The sequence below is a fragment of the Perna viridis genome, chromosome 15, assembly GCF_037379345.1.
Source record: "Perna viridis isolate PV_CMFRI_1.1 ecotype Kerala chromosome 15, ASM3737934v1, whole genome shotgun sequence".
In the NCBI taxonomy this organism is placed as follows: domain Eukaryota; kingdom Metazoa; phylum Mollusca; class Bivalvia; order Mytilida; family Mytilidae; genus Perna; species Perna viridis.
In genome coordinates this window covers 4,469,233-4,487,463 of record NC_142459.1, presented here as the reverse complement: position 1 = coordinate 4,487,463, position 18,231 = coordinate 4,469,233, and the positions used below count along the sequence as shown (strand labels likewise).

General features: G+C 35.2%; 1 protein-coding gene across 13 annotated transcripts in view; it reads left to right on the top strand.

The window, feature by feature from the left end:
• The first annotated feature begins 12,444 nt into the window (after nt 1-12,444).
• Nucleotides 12,445-18,231, top strand: part of LOC148596638 (intermembrane lipid transfer protein VPS13A-like) — a 118,481-nt gene continuing 112,694 nt past the window's right edge. For all 13 annotated transcript variants that reach the window (XM_088563762.1, XM_088563760.1, XM_088563756.1 and 10 more), the window contains exons 1-3: nt 12,445-12,644; nt 16,192-16,235; nt 17,648-17,690. In XM_088563762.1, coding sequence (XP_088419888.1) covers nt 12,545-12,644; nt 16,192-16,235; nt 17,648-17,690 — 187 coding nt within the window. In that variant the 5' untranslated portion in view covers nt 12,445-12,544. The remainder of the gene's footprint in view (nt 12,645-16,191; nt 16,236-17,647; nt 17,691-18,231) is intronic.

The window sequence follows — 18,231 nt, the reverse complement described above, 5'->3', positions numbered from 1 at the left end:
GGAACCAGCATAAACACGACGGACTTCCTTGTTCATCTATACCCACAGACATATTTAATACAATTGACTAAATAAAACCAATATAAATTGTAAATTTATGAAAATATCTCAGATTTACGATATAGACAATGCTTGGTATAGACATATACATTTTTATTGCCTTCATAAGAAAAAGCAGAGGACACTTACCCTACCGGTACACCTAGCCCATGCTCTCAGTTTTTTAGTGAAGTCCGACTTGCTCATTTGCTTTTGTTACTTTGTATGTAGGATTTTAGTTACTTTATGTTCTTTCTTGTGTATGTCTGTTTTCCATGTCTGGTCTTTGTCCCTGGATTACATTCTTTTGATTACCGATATAACCTTGGTTCCCTTGATTACTCTTATACATGTTGATTGCTCCTCCCTTGGACCTACGATACGATGTATGTCTCGTCGAACAATTATGTTTCTGAATTAAAGATAGACAGAAAAAACACGCCTGTCTAATACACTTGACTATTTCTTTTTCATATGTCTTCTTTATATCTTTATATCTTCTAATATATTTGATGGCGTATATTCGTCCAAATACATTGTAAAGAATTTCGGCAAATTTGCGGATCCTTTTGTTTCTTGTGAGATAGGTAAAGTTCTTTATTCATGACTGCTTCAACGATTATCTGTACCTGCATTTCAATGCCTTGCTGGCTATTTTCCAATGCATGTATGCTTTTTGCATAGGACAAACAATGGTCGCCATCTTTGACTTTCACTGGGTGTAGGATTTGCTTTTTTGTTGTGTCTGAAGGGTGTTGAACATCAACAATCAATCAATCAATGCATTTTCTCTCTATTTCCCTTAGCATTTTCCTAATTCTTCTAGTATAGCTTTGAAAAACTGTAATCTCTTACCGGCAGATTCATTTGCGTCTACTTCTAAGACTCGTTGTTTTATCTTGCCTTTACCATTTTGCCTCTTCGCAACGAGATGTCTTTGTATTGATATCTTAAAGAATTTCCACTCATTTCCAGATGGATAATACCTTCTTCACACATACAACTTATGTCTCTTTACCAAAATTCTCCTCGGTCGACTGTTTTGAGCTGGTGGAGATTGTACGAACCGATAATCGGTCTAAGCCTCTGCTGATCGAGAATTTGGTAAACTCTTAAAACATCACTCTCTTTAATTTCGTAGTCGTAAACAGAAGACTCGGGTGTTTTTATAATGTTTACGAAGTCTGAGACATCCTTGATATAATGTTCGCAAAGAACGATATTGTTTGCTGTTCTCCTAAATGACCCTCCGACACCATCTTGGACACCTTTCCCATATCCACTTTCGTAGAAATTCCATTTTCCGAACTGGATATTGCTGGTTTTGACCTGCTGGGAAAGGAAAAAGAAGTTTGCTTTCTGTATATACTGTGTTCATACAAAAACCTCTTGGACTTCATCACATTAGAACCAAACTTTATTCTATACCTCTCACTCTACTACACTCCCTTTACAAAACAAGTCTTGACACTCCTGTTTCTGACACCACCTCATCATTATACAGACTTGTTGCCATCATTTTGGATATTGGTTTCCGCAGACTCTTTAAACCAGTTTGTGTGAAAAATCAAGATGAAGAAAAACGATCATTTCTTCCACTATCGTTTGTCAACAAAAGTATAGATGCAATTAATTTGGCTAAAATCCTCCATCACAAAAACGTTACCAACAAAATTTCCCCATATTTCAAAGAAATCCATACCAATTATTTCATATTCCTATACTTCATGCATTGCATCCAAAATTTTCAATTATAAAAGGCCATTGCAAAGGCTATTGCAGAACCTGGAGATTGAGGACTTCAAGGCTAAACCACCTGACTGTTCTTGCAAAAACTCTCCATTCAAATACGGTCCTTCTGGTCACGTCGTTACGGGAGATTTAAGCATCATCGAAAACGAATCTCTGCTTAATATCCTTTCTAAAGGTCCCAAGTACCGTGAACCACGCTGCATAAATTGGAATTATAACTTTAAAGTTCTTGTGGATGCCGTGGAAGACTATGCAAGAAATGGATGAAACGAGAACAAGAAGACATTGATTCTCTGTCATAGTGGTTAAAGGCCATGAGGTCTTTAATTTTGAAACGAATGAAAATTTTAAGTAGGTCAATGTGTGCCAAGGCTACTTCAGTTTTCAAAGACCCCGATGTAGCAAAAACATTGTCTACTATACATGACAAATATGTTGACAGCAGACAAAGCCCAAATCAACATTGTTTTTGTGTCTGCAAAACGTTTTACATCCAATGTTTTTTATAAGAGGACGACGTAGAAAATAATAGCAGTGATAAGACCTATACTGCTACCACACTATCCAAGGAAGAGATTGTGGAAAACCATAAATCTGTGCTATACTCTTTTGGTCTCTCTACCAAGGACGACGATTGTGATTTACCGTCTATGTACTGGATTCCTAAACTCCACAAGAATCCATACAAACAACGTCTCATAGCTGGATTTGCAAAATGTACCTCCAAACTTCTTTCAAAACGTTTAACTTCTATACTTACAACTGTCAAAGAAGGTCTGCAGTCCTACCACAACACTTGTTACTCCCGTAGTGGTATTAATTCAATGTGGGTCTTGAAAAGTTCGAAAGATCTTTTGGAGACAATCAGTTCAAAACTATTATCTGAATATAATAACATTAAAACCTATGCTTTTTCAACACTGTATACTTTTATTCCCCATACTCAGTTAAAACCCGACTTAAAAACATTATTCATCGTTGTTTTTCCAAAGAAGATGGTATAATTTTTTTTTATACAAATATATAGTTCTTGGTAGAGATTCCTCATACTTTGTAAGAAATAATTCCAAATCATCTCCCAAATATACAGAGGAAGATTTATACAAAATGCTCCTTTACTTGCTGACCTATCCCTTCACTCTTATGAGGCTGACTTTATAGGTGTTCTGATCCGAAAGAAAGAATATCGTTTGGCCAGATCCTTTAATCTCAATTTCCGCTATACAGATGACGTATTATCTTTAAACAATCCTAATTTCGGGGATTTGATACATCGCATCTATCCCAAAGAACTTGAGATAAAGGATACTACAGACACTGTGAAGTCAGCCTCATATCTTGACCTACACTTAGAAATCGATGGTAAAGGAAAACTATTGACCAAACTTTACGACATTCAGAATTGTAAACTTTCCTTTCATCTATGGCAGCATCCCTTCAGCACATGCGTATGGAGTGTTCATATCACAACTCATACGTTATGCCAGAACTTGCCGAAACTACGCTGACTTTTTGTATCACACTAGAACTCTAACAAATAGGCTTCTGGAATAGGGTTATGTTGCTACAAGATTGAAGTCATCACTACAGAAGTTTTGTGGTCGTCATCATGAACTCGTGGATCGTTATGGTGTATCCATGTGCACCATGAAAATTGATTTGTTCAACGGGTCATAGTTTTCCTTTCCTCGTTTGTCTACCCCGTTCTTGACTTTTTATGAGCAACTGGGCTGGCGTTTCTAGAAATACAGAGGACGCTTACCCTACCGGTGCACCTGGTCCATGCCCCCAGTTTTTAGTGGAGTCCGAGTTGTTCATTTGATTTTGTTACTTTATATGTATGTTTTAGTTACTTTATGTTCTTTGTTGTGTATATCTGTTTTCCGTGGCTGGTCTTTGTCCCCAGAATACATTCTTTTGATTACCGCCATAGCCTTGGCTCCCTTAATTACTATTTCAAATAGTGCATTATGCACTATATAGATGACGTAAGATTATTATAATCTTCAAAATACGGTGTTTTCAAATGACGTTTAAAAATACCTAAAGATTCACAATTTCGTAGATTTGCATTTAATTCATTTCACAATTTTGGACCTATTGTGTTAAAACTGTCCGAAACTGTTTTCTTTTTGTTAAAAGGAATTGCATAACAACCACAGATGACTCTGACCACCTTGATGTACGTTTCGGCACTTGAGGACTGAAAAAATTGATTAAATATGATGACACAATACCTACAGAACAGTTATACATACAGAGTTCCCGCATAAACCAAGAAAAGCCAAGGACCTAAGCAACTTCCGCTATCGTTCTGATGAAGCAATAGTTAACGTTCACTCGACAACTGCATGGTCTCATTTAGGAATCCATTCATTCTAGTGCAGATCCACAAACACCATACTGACATTCACAAGCTAATAGAGCTTAATGGACTCGATCAAGTACCGTTTGACTGAGAACTGATTACTTCTCTTTTCTGAGTTCACAGTGATAGTTGTTAAGAGCAGATTTATAAAAAGGACCTCATTTTCTTTACTTTGTCGGTAGTATCTTATCTGAGTAGATACATTGAAGAAGTGTTGCTTGAATCTGACCATTTCATCTGAAAATAAGTCCATCAAAGTTCCAATGTCACCAGATTCTTCTAATATAATGGTCAGTTCCACTTCCTTCCCACATCTTTGATTGGTCTTTTTTCTTTCACGCTTTGCCTTTTGAACCATCTAACCACTTCATTTTGATCAACATCTTTGATTGGTATTCTGACGTCTTTACACTCCGAACAACGCCCATACATATAACTTATTTTATTGGTACGACAAAAATACCTGCTTACTTATTCATGCAAATCCATTGTGTTTAGAGCTGCATTATCCAAAGTGGTTATTCGACGGCTAGGAAAATCCACGGACACAAGCCGTAAAAGAAAAGAAGTTCGATTAAAACACAAGGATCCTTTCGAAATTTAGGTATTGTGATATATAATGTTGCCTAAATATGGTCATTATTTACTTGAAAACTAATCAAGAAATAGATGAAATGAAATGAAAACAAGACACGTGCTTACCTGTGTATCCGTTATTGCTATTTTTTTCACCAAGCTTAACGTATTTTTAACCCAGTTGAATGTCCTGTCGGCAGTCGTCGAAAGTAATTGCAATGGATCTTTTCTGATTAAAAAAAACGTTGTTTTCACAATATTCTGTAGGTATTATCGACATTTATTGCTTCAGTTGCATTACTACAAACTGAATCAAAACTGAACAAATTTGGCAGCTAATGCACCTGTAAGTACTATTTTTTTGCACGAAGAATTGGTTACAAACAGCATATTTTCATGTTGCTTGCAGACACACTTTCCTCTGTCTGAATCTTTTTCGGATACAATCCAGAACGGCCTACGTCTACTATAGAAAACAAAGCTTATTTTGACATCTGTATTTTCCAACATAAATTTGTTGTGCAGTTGCTCAGTTGTTGCAAAGTTTAAATACTTCAAGGGCTTTCAAATGGGAAAAATATGCCATTGTAACTCTTGGACGATGTTTTGAAATATATATTACTGTTACAGTAAAATATATCCACAGAGACCAACTTCCTACACAGGGTTTACCCATATATTTGGACGTAGTAGGTTACATATACTCATTAAAGATCGGAAAACAGCGCAGGGATGCTGAACTCATTTACTTGAAATGCACCGAGAAAGACTGCCCATGAACTGTTAACAAAAGACAGTTTAGTTACTTGCTTTCCAAGAGACTACGCCCCGCGCGGGTCCGGGTGGCAAAGAGTAATCAAGGGAAACAAGATTCTAGCGAATAGACCCGCAGCAGCGTTAAGCTTGTCCTAAAGGGCGACTAAATAGCGCTCAGAACCCTAGCCGCGGGCTACGGTGCTCTACCCACAGAAAAACTGGGTTGTTTGACCAAAGTGGTGGAATTTGGTACCCGTGGCATGCTACATATTGGGGTCGTCAAGCCATAATACGGAAAATCTGCCCGCAAGCCAAAGTGGTGCAACGTGTTGGGATAGATACCACGTTCCTCGCACGTTAAAGAACCCTCCTGTGATATTTGAGTAGGAACCTTGGCGCTCCGCCACAGGAAGATTAATTGCCCGATCCTACCCCCTCATCCTATTTCCAGTGGCAAATAAAATTATTTGACCCTATTATCCTTGTTTCCCATCCCTTTTTTCATTTCTTGGTCATTTCATGTTCATTTCATAATCCACTTCATGTAATTTGCCTGAAAATAGCTGAAATATTGCTGCTTGGGCGTTAAACTCCAACAATCAATCATTCAATCCAGGAGACCACAACCATCCACCATCAGACGCAGACATAAGATCCAAACTATTCATGGCATATATCAAAGAGAAAGCAACTGCTTTTACCAAGTACCAATACTCTGCGACAATGAGATAATAAAGTTCCGTACAGAAAGTGGGATGACGATACAAAAGCCATATTTGAGAAGATACATTTACATTATGCAAATCGTTACTCTACTCTTACCACAACGACGACATTCCACTACAACCCAGGAGAAGAAGCGGCAAAGTTGCAAAAGGAAACCACCGCTGGTGAAGACTCTTACTCTCAGCTGATGGTGACAACAGTACATTTCTCTTTGGCACCTCCGAGAACCTCAACTATCTCAGTACTATTCAAGCAGATTTACACGATCCACGAACTCATCAGCAGAGAGATGTCACTGACTCACAGACGGAAAGATATTACCATTACTCAACTGTGTGACCACTCACTGTAAATCATCTAGAGAGATGGCACCATATGCTGAACAACCAACTGCAGAGCTCACCCAAACATATATGTGATAATCAACAAACTGTAACGAACTCAAGCTACAAATGAAATAGAACTCGTATTCGCAAACTCAAGTACCGCATCATTGACGCAAGAGATGCTCAACTCAAGCGGAGATTACGCAAGGGTGACATTGATGTGTACCATTATCCAGACACTGCTTCACATTTACTTAAGTTAGAATAAAGATCCAATGATATAAGTGTCATGAACTTTCAAAATAAACTGTTTTTTGTTATGTATTTTAGTGGCTCATAATTGAATGTGATTTGTATGTTTAACGCTTTTGTGTCTTTTTTTTTGTATATTTTAAAATGTTTTATGTTAACATAAACGTTTTATGAGTTAAAATGTAATGAAGTATGACAAAATATTAATTATTTCTACCTTCAAACAAAATTGTAAAAATGTTTACTGGAGACTCATAATCATCAAAGATAATTTAACCATTACATTGTACCAAACTACAAGTGAATATAAGTACAATATGAGAATAAAAAAAAAAGAACAAAACTATATAAAATCCATATTGTCAAACCTTAAAAAAAGCCTTTAACTCAATTACAAATAAATATTATTAATGTATATAATGACATATAAAAAAACCGGGTTAAATTTTCATGTGACACGCCCGAGTTTCTATTAAATTTTTTTTGTTCCTTATTCCTTTGATCTCATCTATAACAATAACTCTGATAATATGACTAGAAACTGCTCGTTTGCAATGCTTTGTTCGCTGAAGGGCAATTTGCAGTTAAAGTGTTATTAAGATGTTCTAAGAACGCATGATAAAAGTAAACTACATTGTTTTAATTTTGAAATAAAAAAAAACTGTCTCGTGTGTAAGAGAATTAAGTTTCTGTACGTATAATGCAAACTAGATGAACACAGCTGCAAAGAAACAAACAATACCGAACATTAACTATTAAAAGCCAACCACGAGCGTAATATATATATATAGGAAAACTTTCCTTCTAAAATACTTGTTGAATGTTTCGAACGGGATCAACTCAGCAGAAATGTACTTTTTTGGAAACGATTTACATAACACAGCCAGAAAGGTGACGTTAAAGGCAAACCGTGATTGCAGGGAGTACGTAATTTAAGATCTTCCATTTCTGTAGTTTCACCATGATGCGTTTGTCCCAGTCGGCTGTGATTACTTCATTTTTCCATATGTTTGAAATCTTAATGTCTGCACTGATGTTGTGTATGCCCAGAGTTTCCATTTCTGAGTCGTCCTGGACTTGGCTTCAACATAATTTTTCCGATCCTTCCCCATGCACCAGTCTTTAACTCTTTATCTTCGATGTTGTATTCAGACTTCAGACTTCTTGTATCTTCGATATTGTATTCAGACTTCAGACTTCTTGTATCTTCGGTGTTGTATTCAGACTTCAGACTTCTTATATCTTCGGTTTTGTATTCAGCTCGTAGTTTCTCTTTCTGACTTTGAATTGTTGAGTTTGATTTTTATTTCTTTCCTTCCTTTGTTTCATGTTTTATCTGGTAGCCACTACTTTCTCTTATTATCTCGCTTTCCCAACACTTTTTCTAACGTTTTTGTATGATCATGTTCTTGATGTTATTCGAAATCTGAGTAACATTTTCTCCTATATTTTCAATAGTGTTCTCCATTTCACGAAATATTCGAAACCGGTTTTTCTTTTCAATGACAATTTACTTCTGACTTATTTTGTTTTTCAGTTTCTGTATGTCATAAATCTTCCTACCTAGTTCGTTTCCTTTTGAAGCCCTTCTCAGTTAAAATTGTATCTTGATGACATTAAGATGATGAACACTTGCACAGTCTGCTCCTCTTTTAACGCAAACATCATTTAATTAGTGGCGCCATCTACCACTTATGATAATATGATCGATTTGATTTTGGTCTTTCCTGTTTGGTGAAATCACGTCAGCTTATGGATATCTTTATGTGGAAAAAGAGTACCACGTTTAACAATATCATTTATTCCACAAAATTCTATTAGGATACTCCCATTCTCGTTGCATGTTCCACATCAATATTTTCCCATTACTTTTTCAACTTCTATGTTGTCATTTTTAAGCATTGAAATCCCCATTGACCCCAGTATAACATCATAGACAAGTAGTGCTAAGTTTATCCTAGCATTCGAGAAGTCTGCCGCGTTGGTTCCAACATAACACTGAATCAAAGTAATATTTGTATACTTTAAATAGAATCTTGCTGTCATTATTTTCACGCCTACTGGTTTCTATTCACCAAGCGATTGACTTAATTGTTTGTTTATCTTGAGTACTGCTACTCCCTCTCGATGGATAGTATTATTCCTTCCAGAGTATATTATTCTATGCCCTTAAATTCTCGGTTGTAACTGCCCCGCAGCCAGTCCATCGACACTCACTGATACCATATATATCGGTGTTGTAATTGTCCATTTCCTTATCAATCTGTTTGGTTTTTCCTACATTAAACCTGGTACGGGCATTCCATTCTCCCACTTTCAAAATGGATTTTGGACTCAGAATCTCATTCCTCGTGCGACTATGCTTTCATTAGTAACAGTCATATGATCACTAAGTTCATAATGTCTCCTTGAGTTCCAGTCAAGTTATTTGGTAACGTAATCATTTTTGTTTTTTACGACAGAGAGTGATTGGTCCTGCGATCAACATCCGCGAGGTGTGGGATGGATTTCCATCTCTTAGATCATCCTATTTTTCTGGAAAACGAGGTTATCAGCCCTGATTTTCTGTCTAGATATTCTTCCACAGCCTTTGACTTTCCAAATCTATCTGCAAGGCAGTAGAGCTATTTGACCTATATTTTGGGGCAAGGTTGATGAGTGCTAGTACATATCAACACACACTTCATCTCTGTCACCCTTGCTGCTCTGATCCCTTTCAAATTCAGCTTGAGATACTGATTTTGTTGTCTGTATTAAAAACGTCCTTCTACACCACGCCGTCTTAGATGCTGATGTATTCTCCTTTTTCCTGATTCCAGTACTTCTTTATACATTGTACTCGTAGAGACAGTTCCTTCTTATCCAGGGGTATTCTGTTCATTCCTCGGTAGGGTTGCCACGGACTGAAATTCCAATGGCCCGCCGACTTCATTGAATACCGTGTATACTATGTTAATGTATACATAATATTGATAATTGGACGTAGGCATCCGAACCTACGTTAGCAACCAGCGAGAGGTTTGGATCGATTCGATTCTGCTCAGTTTGCTCATTTACTGTTGTTACTTTGTATATATTATTTTGGTTATTTTCTGGTCTTTATCCCTGTATTACATAATTTTAATTTCCGTTAGAATCTTGGATCCCTTGATGACTCTTTCTACCAATTCATAACGGTTTTATTACGATTTATTTTCCACCTAAGATTATCAGAGTTGTTTTTATTCTGATCTCTGACAATGTCGCTTACTGGCTTCAGTGGGCTAGAGCTATGTATTCAGTCAACTGTCCTAGACAGTGTTAACTAAAATCCAAATTGTTTTAAAAAGTTCCAGAGATATAAAGTACAAGTAGTAGTGTTCAAAACACGTCTTGTCATGACAGAAGTTCCAACCGGAGTCCCTTAACAAGTAATGGTACAATGTTGAAGAGAGAATCTGTGCCGCTATGCCTTAATGAAATTTGTTGTAGTCACTTTTTAATTATGTATATAGAAACTGGAAACTTCCAGTTATAGGACACATTGACCATTTAAATAGAAAACTTGCATAATGTTTAAAGCTCCTTATCTTCAGCATATGAGAGTATCTACATGTAAGACAATAAATATCAAAGACTGAAGTCTTCAAAGTCGTTAATCGTCAAATATTCTCTGCCACTGACTTTGGCTTATTTTCAACATCCGAAATGGCACTAGTGCGATATGCTCTAAAATCGGATGACTTCCACTAGACTCTTGGTTCCCTTGATATGATTGCGTACTATTTCGTAACCATGATAACCCGAATGTGTCCAGTTAAAATAACAGCCAGATTAAACGACTAAAAACGGCTATGTATATCGGGGTCCTGATAATGTATATGACCTATATTTAGGCAATTGCAACGAGCCCTTGTTCCCGTTCTCATACAAGCAAGACAGTAGAACACACGTGTATGATATTTAAGAGGTATATTTTTTCTCGTATGAAACTAGGACTATGACACTGTGGCGGTTAACACGACACAGATCTGCAGCATAACGTGGAGTATATATATATAATTATGCAAATCATATGCGAATATGAAGTACTGAAATTACGAGTGTAAGAAGTCGTTAATAATATTAGCGACTTAATAATTAGCAAGCACAAAAATTAAATGACCTTGGATATTAATAAAATTGACTTTGAAAAAAAAAACAACTAAAATCTATGCATATATATCTACCGAGTGATAACTGGTGCAATTAATTGACGCATATCACTATCCTGTGGTGTAACCCCACCAACACACTTGTTTTTATTTGTCTTCTGTTCATTCAGTGCGCATACGAGATTTTAACATGTAAAACATCTACTTTTGGATTCTTCTGACAGTAATTATATTCCTTCATACACATCTACACTTGATGCCTCCTGATATATAAGAATTCGTGAAAATCCCTTAACACATCTATTAGGAGGACTTGTGTTTACAAAAACGCAGGATGTCCCATAGACAGACAAAGTGGTTTAATTAATATTCTAAATACTCCACTGAATTTTGCTTGCAGAAGGTATAAAATGAAGTTCATATGATGAACAAATTTTTCTTGTGCATAATTTGTGCTTATGTCCCTAGTTATAAATCTTCGGATCTATAGGATACCTTTCTTGTCATAATGCAAAACCATTGAAATTAATCCTCTTTTGAATGAGGCTTTTCCCTTAATTAGCTGAATGGGTCACATATATAGCAACAATGGTAAATCCGATTTACATTTGCCTTTGTGAGGTTAAAAATGTAAATTTTTCATTAAAATCAGGGGTGGATTCAGGCGGGGCGTGGCTGGCGTGCACCCCCCTAAAATTTGCAAAGCATGGGTTGTCAGGGTAGATTTAGGCGGTTTTAGGTTGAAACACTAATTTCTCGCTAATTTTACCACAAAAGATATCTACACTTCACCCACTCTAGAAGAATATTTCAAAAATATCGCCTCAAAAATTTTTTCTACTCCCTCCGCTCGGCGAAATTTTAACTGTGCGTCCCCCCTCCCCCAAATCTAAAATCCTGCACCCGCCCCTGAAAAAAATGTTTTAAAAGGCCATGGTCACATATTGTAAACTATTCTATAGTCTCTTTTTGAAAAACCAAAGGTTTTTCTTGAAAAATAATTGACTTAAAGCGGGAAAAAAACCTAAACCGATTAATTATAATATAATTCATATAATTCGTCGAGCAATTGGCTACTCTAGAGCTGTCATTTTTTTTCTACTTATTTTTCTCTCTCAGAAATGCAACAACCGAATGAAAAATTATTTAAGAATGGTTGACGTATGTAGTCTGTGACTGATTATAAAGAACAAGGAATTGAATCGTGGATTTGGTGGGGTTTTGATATCTTTCATGACTTTTGATATTAAAATAAGGTTGCAAAATGTTTATAACAGACCACAATGTATTCGGACATTATTACCCAGACTTTCATCGTCGGTCAAAAAAAATGATATAGATAGATGTATGTACATATTCTATCATCTAAGAAGAAATTTCCCCATGAGTACCCCTCGTCACAAGTTAAATATCTGGTACCAGTGTTAATTATACTAAAGAAACCTACAGTAGTAAAAGTAACCAGTCAAAATACAAACTGGTTACAAATTGTCAATATATTTTACCTATGCTCTCCACACCCAAAGGCTTTGCAGTGAAAGATTACCGACCGATGCAAAGTATTTTGGAGAGTTTTTCGATGTTTTTAGGATTGCAGGTGTTGCTACAAAAACAGAATGGTGTTTGAGTCCTTGGTTGTTGATCTTATCAACAAGTATTTAGGAGATTATGTGGAGAATTTGGACAGATCCCAGTTAAAATTGGGAATATGGGGAGGTAGGTTTTAAAATTGTTTCGCATCAGCAGCTTTGATGCTGGCTATTGCTTCGGTATATTCCAGTATTGGTACGTGATAGTGTTGATGTATGAAAGAAGTGAACAGTCTTACTTCCTAGTTAACTAGATAAGTAATAAATAAATGTGTTTATGAATGAAAGAAAGTGTTGATAGTGAAAGTAGAAAATAATGTCATGTCTTATTGTAACATACATGTATATGACATGTACATGTATAGGTGTACCTACATTTACATGTAAACTGGTCAAGGAGCAGTTCTTGCCGGCAAGTAATTTTGGCCAACCAAATTTTTGTCCTCTCCTTTGAAACAAGTTCTAGCCCACAATTTAAGACCAAACGTCTAACAGATTGCTGATACTGTATTTTGCTCTCAAAAGTGAGCTAATTCATACAAAAAGTTTCATTCAGAAATAAATATGAATTCACACATGTCATTTTGCTCAGAATGACGCCAGATTTGTTTTGGAAAAATAACCTTTTGACACCATTGAAACATTTTTAAAATGTTACATTATTACATTGATCTTTAAGTTAAAGGAGTATTCAGTAAGAAAACAATGGAAAATTATATTATTTTTGTCAATGGCATCCACAAGTGTGCCTACTTCTATTCTGGTAAGCAGATTGGTGAAAATTCTTCATTAGCAGTTACTGAATTTTGTAGGATTCAATTGCATGATCCAAAAACGCCCAGTGCTTACATGTGCATCACGCTCAGTGCTTACATGTGCATCACTGCCAGTTCCCAACCGGTGCTATATTTATTTGCTACATGCTTCCCTTATCAATAAATGATGACTAATATTTTGAAGAAATTGTGCAAAGGTAACAATGGCATAGTTTGGTCACCAGTGTTCCAACCTCAGGGTTTCTACAAGCTTGCAAAATTCTGATGATTTCAGAAATCTAATGATAACTTGCTAATATTTTGTGATTTTACTGTTACATGTACATGTATAGTATATTTCTTAGCATATACCATTAACGTTCATGTTTGACTTGCAAAATATGGTCCAATTGTACACTGCTAGCATACCCCTACTAATTTTACATTTCCTAAAACAAATGAAATCCAACGTGGCAGGCTACAATACAATGCCATAAGTTTAATTCAGATTGACTGACTGGTCTTTTCTATCTGTAAATACTCATTTCATGTTCATTTTATCATCCATCCCCTGAATATAGCTGAAATATTGCTGCTCGAGCGTTAAACCCCAATAATCAATCAATCAATCTATCTGTAACTGTACAAATGTAGGAGTGTAGAGAAAACACAACATACAATTAAATTTGTTTTACTATCGTTCACATATTTACAAATACATGTACAATGTACAATGTACTTGGTGCATGTGTGGGTGTTGAAACTGCTTTTTATACACAAAAATACAACTGTTCTGATGAAATGGCTATTCAAGAATATTGTAGTATTCCATGAAATCTGCTGTTTATCTGCATTGCAAGATTTACATGTACAAAATGTACATACACTACCAAAACTTTTAATTTCTCCACTCTTCACAGTGGAGTCACTCTTGTCATCTTCTGTGACACCACTAAAGTAAAAAATTGTTATAAGTTGCTCCATTTTAATCATTTTCAGAGTTTTTTTTTGTCCTTTACTGAAATGTTATTAAACTGTAAGAACCAATACATATAACGAATAACCTTGGTAGAAAGACAGGGGAAGTTAATTACAGACAATTCTAATGTGACTTCTTCATATCATCAAACAGTATATGTCAGTACAACCCCACCTTTAGAACCTGTGCACTGTCTGTTTTCTTTCACTGTCGCTTCAAGACAGATCACTCACTTAGAAACATTTACACGATGATTTAACGGCTGAGAGGTTATCTAATTGAAATCAATTATATAAGTACATTTAACACATACGATGACATAAATATACAAATTTAATCCAACTTCCATATGGGGAAGGTTAAACTGAACAGCCGTTATTTTGGCTACGCCTAGGGAAATTTTTGTCACAAAAATTACTGTATTTGTCATATTAAAAAAGAAATAATTCCTTCCGGGGGTAGATTTGTACTCATTTTAACATGGGTTTGGCATTTATATTCGATTATTTAACACCGAGTGACAGCTGTTGCTCAGTGTTAAATAATTGAATATAAATGCTGTACCAATGAGTACAAATCCACCCCTTCCAGGAATTGTTTCTTAATTTGAAAGGGTGACTCTAGTCAATATATCGTCGCTGTTGAGAGTGGAGACACTGTGACTCTAGTCAATGTATCTCTACTGTGGAGAGTGGAGAAAATAAAAATTGTGTTGACAGTAGTGTATGTGATGTCCTACTACATAATTATGAAGAGCATGAGCAAAATGTCAGCACCAACCAAAATTAAAAAAAAACGACATTTCTTAAAGACAATTGTTTCATACATGTACTTGTAGTAGATACATTACATGTTATGTAATTGGAATACATGTACGTAAAATAAAAGTGTGTTGCTACAAAAGTATGGACTCATCTGGAAACAAATAAACAAATCCCTGAATTATTTAACAAACTATGTATAGTGACTGCAGTCCAACATTCAAAGACATAGTGAATTGAAAGTACTGATCATGTCCATACATGTTAACCCTCCCACATATGGGGAAAGTCTCCTACGAAGTAAATGAAAAAGTTTGAATCTCCAACAAAGAAATTTAAGGTTTATGGTAGGTTTTGGTTAAAATGTCTACATTTTCTGTGAAAAATATGAAATTATTAATTTTTCACACAAAAGATATGCTTTTATGTGAAAATCTCCCTCATGAGACAGTGTGTGTGGGAAGTATCCCACTGTTACAAACGTCAACAGCAATGCATATCTCTGAAATCAGTATTAAGTATTAAAACTCATTTTAAACATTTACGGTGTATCCATCTGCACTATGAGAACTGATTTGTTGAATGTGTCATAGTTATCCTGGCCTCTTTCGTCTACCTTGTACTTGACTTTTTATGAGCAGCTCACAGGTATTTCTAGAAAAGGAGAGGAAGTTGACCTTTCCGGTACACCTTGTCCATGCTCCAAGTTTTTAGTGGAGTCCGAGTTGCTCATTTACTTTTGTTACTTTGAAAGTATTATTTGGTTACCGGTATTTATCTGTCTGTTTTCCATGACTGGTTTTTGTCCCATGATTACATTCTTTTGATTTCTGCTAGAATATTGGTTTCCTTGATTACTCTTTCTGTAATGACATCTTCACAGATTAAATCACATTAACTTAATTAACTTAATGAAAAGATTTAGTTCTTTCTAAAAAGTTTTCACCATTTTTTTCAAATTGGTCAGTGAATTTATTGCAGTTGTGCTGTGTTTTTGTCATGGAAAATAATGATACTGTACATTTATTGGTGCTGTGCAGCCTTGACTGGAGGTGTGTGCATATACATGTATTTGTATATACATTTACACATGTGCAAATGCATTTGTACATTTATGTGTACATGTATGGTTGAAAATTAGTTGTTACTTAAAATAAAAGTCATTTGTTTTGTTTTTAGGAGATGCAGTTTTGCAAAATTTGGATCTTAAAGAGAGTGCATTGGTAAGTACATGTGTATTTTTCAAAATTTCATTTTTTTTTCATTGGTTTTAGTCTAAATTGTAAGAAAAGAAAAGTAAATGTATGGGTTTAATTTAAGTTAATTTATTTTTTTTTTAATAAAAATTGAATTGCAAAAGAAATATACATGTGTATGATGTAAAAGAAATGTACTTATGTGTACTGGTACATATGTAGAGAAATTGTACATATGTACAGGGATAAAAATTAGCAGTCGCCCAGTATACCATGGCTATTAGGTTTTGAGCTGGGCTACCAAACTTTTGGGTGAAATTTAGTTGAACATATAGAAAATATTTAACAAAAATATGGTCTGGACTACCAGGTTGTATTTCCTAATTTTTACCCCTGATAAAGAGAAATGGTGACAATATAATATATTTGTTTTGTCCAATGTTTTAAAACTGATGATAAAATAAAAATGCAAATTTTTAAATATTTTTTTTCTGGTGTAAAAATTATCAAATAAGATTGTAGGACAGCTGTGTAACATTATTTTGACAGAAGTACATGTAGTTTTACAGAGGAAGTAAAATTTATGCTTTAGTAACATTCCTATTGAAAATTCAAACAGTTTTGTTTGAATACAAGAGTCTTAAAAATGTTAAGTTGTTGCTTTACAAGGAATTTTGAAAATTTGGAAAGTATTGAGCTTCCACATTGTCTTTTGGTTTTCCTTAGAATTAAATCTTTTTTTTTACTTCAGGGATTCTTTATTACCCTAATAAATAAAGTTTAGGTGAGATACACTTGTAGGTTTCACCTTGTCAGTCTGTCCAAATTATTTTTAAGCACCTTGCAGCATTATTATGAAACTTTTTGGGATGTTATATAACCACATGGAAATATGCATTCTTAAACTATTAGAAAGTTATTTTTGGACAAAAATTGTATAAATGATGGCTGTTAAACGTACATTTGGGCACTTTTATAGCAAAACTTGGTCTCATACATTCATGCATTGTCCATAACTCTTCATCGACTTGCAGTTGGAACTGGCATTTTTTCAGCAATTAAACTTGGTCTGATGCATTGTCCACAACTCCTTCCTAACTACTTGCAGGATTGTTATGAAACTCGATGGAGTGTTAGATTACCATATGGAGATGTGCATTGTCAGGAAGTAGTCATATTCTGTTAATTATGTTGTCAACAAAAAACAGTACTGATCGCTGTTTGGAGTTGGGTGTTTTAAAAATGGTAGCAGATTGTGTGTCAAAAGTGTGTAGTCCATCCACCATAAAATTTGTGTCCAATATGAAGTATATGTCTACATTGGTGCCTAAATATACAGGGTTTAACAGACTGCTGGGGGTATTATTCCCATTTGGGGCAATGTTTAGTTGATATCACTTAAAGAGTGGAGTTATTTATAAATATTTTGTCAATTTCAGGATGATCTTGATTTACCAGTGAAGATAAAGGCTGGGCACATCAGTAAGTCCTTTTTTTTTATGACAAAAACTGCTGTTGTTTGTTAGTATCATGCTGTTGTTTGTCATCTGTAGATGTTATATTTATGATAAAACCACTGATTTATGTTGTTTTTCTTACACATTTAGTATCCATACTATAGTACAGTGTTCTGCATGGGCTGTTTAAGTCACTAATATTGTTAGCGACTTCTTGCACTCGTAATTTCATAACTTAATATTTGCATATGATTTGCATAAATATGTAGTTATACACCACATATTGCTGCAGATCCTTGCTGTGTTTACCACCATAGCGTCATAGGTCCAGCTTCATACTAGAAAAAAATGTACCTCTTGAGTATCATACGCATGTGTTCTACGTACAAAATGTATGTTTCTTGCTTCTGCAAGAACAGGAAGTTTACATGAAATGATTGGTTAGCTTTGAACAATACCCAGTTTCCTATTTAGACACTGAGGCTTGTTGCAAGACTATATTGATCATACATGTATATATTAGCATGCCCCAAAATTTATGAATATTCATTGCAAGCTGCTTAATC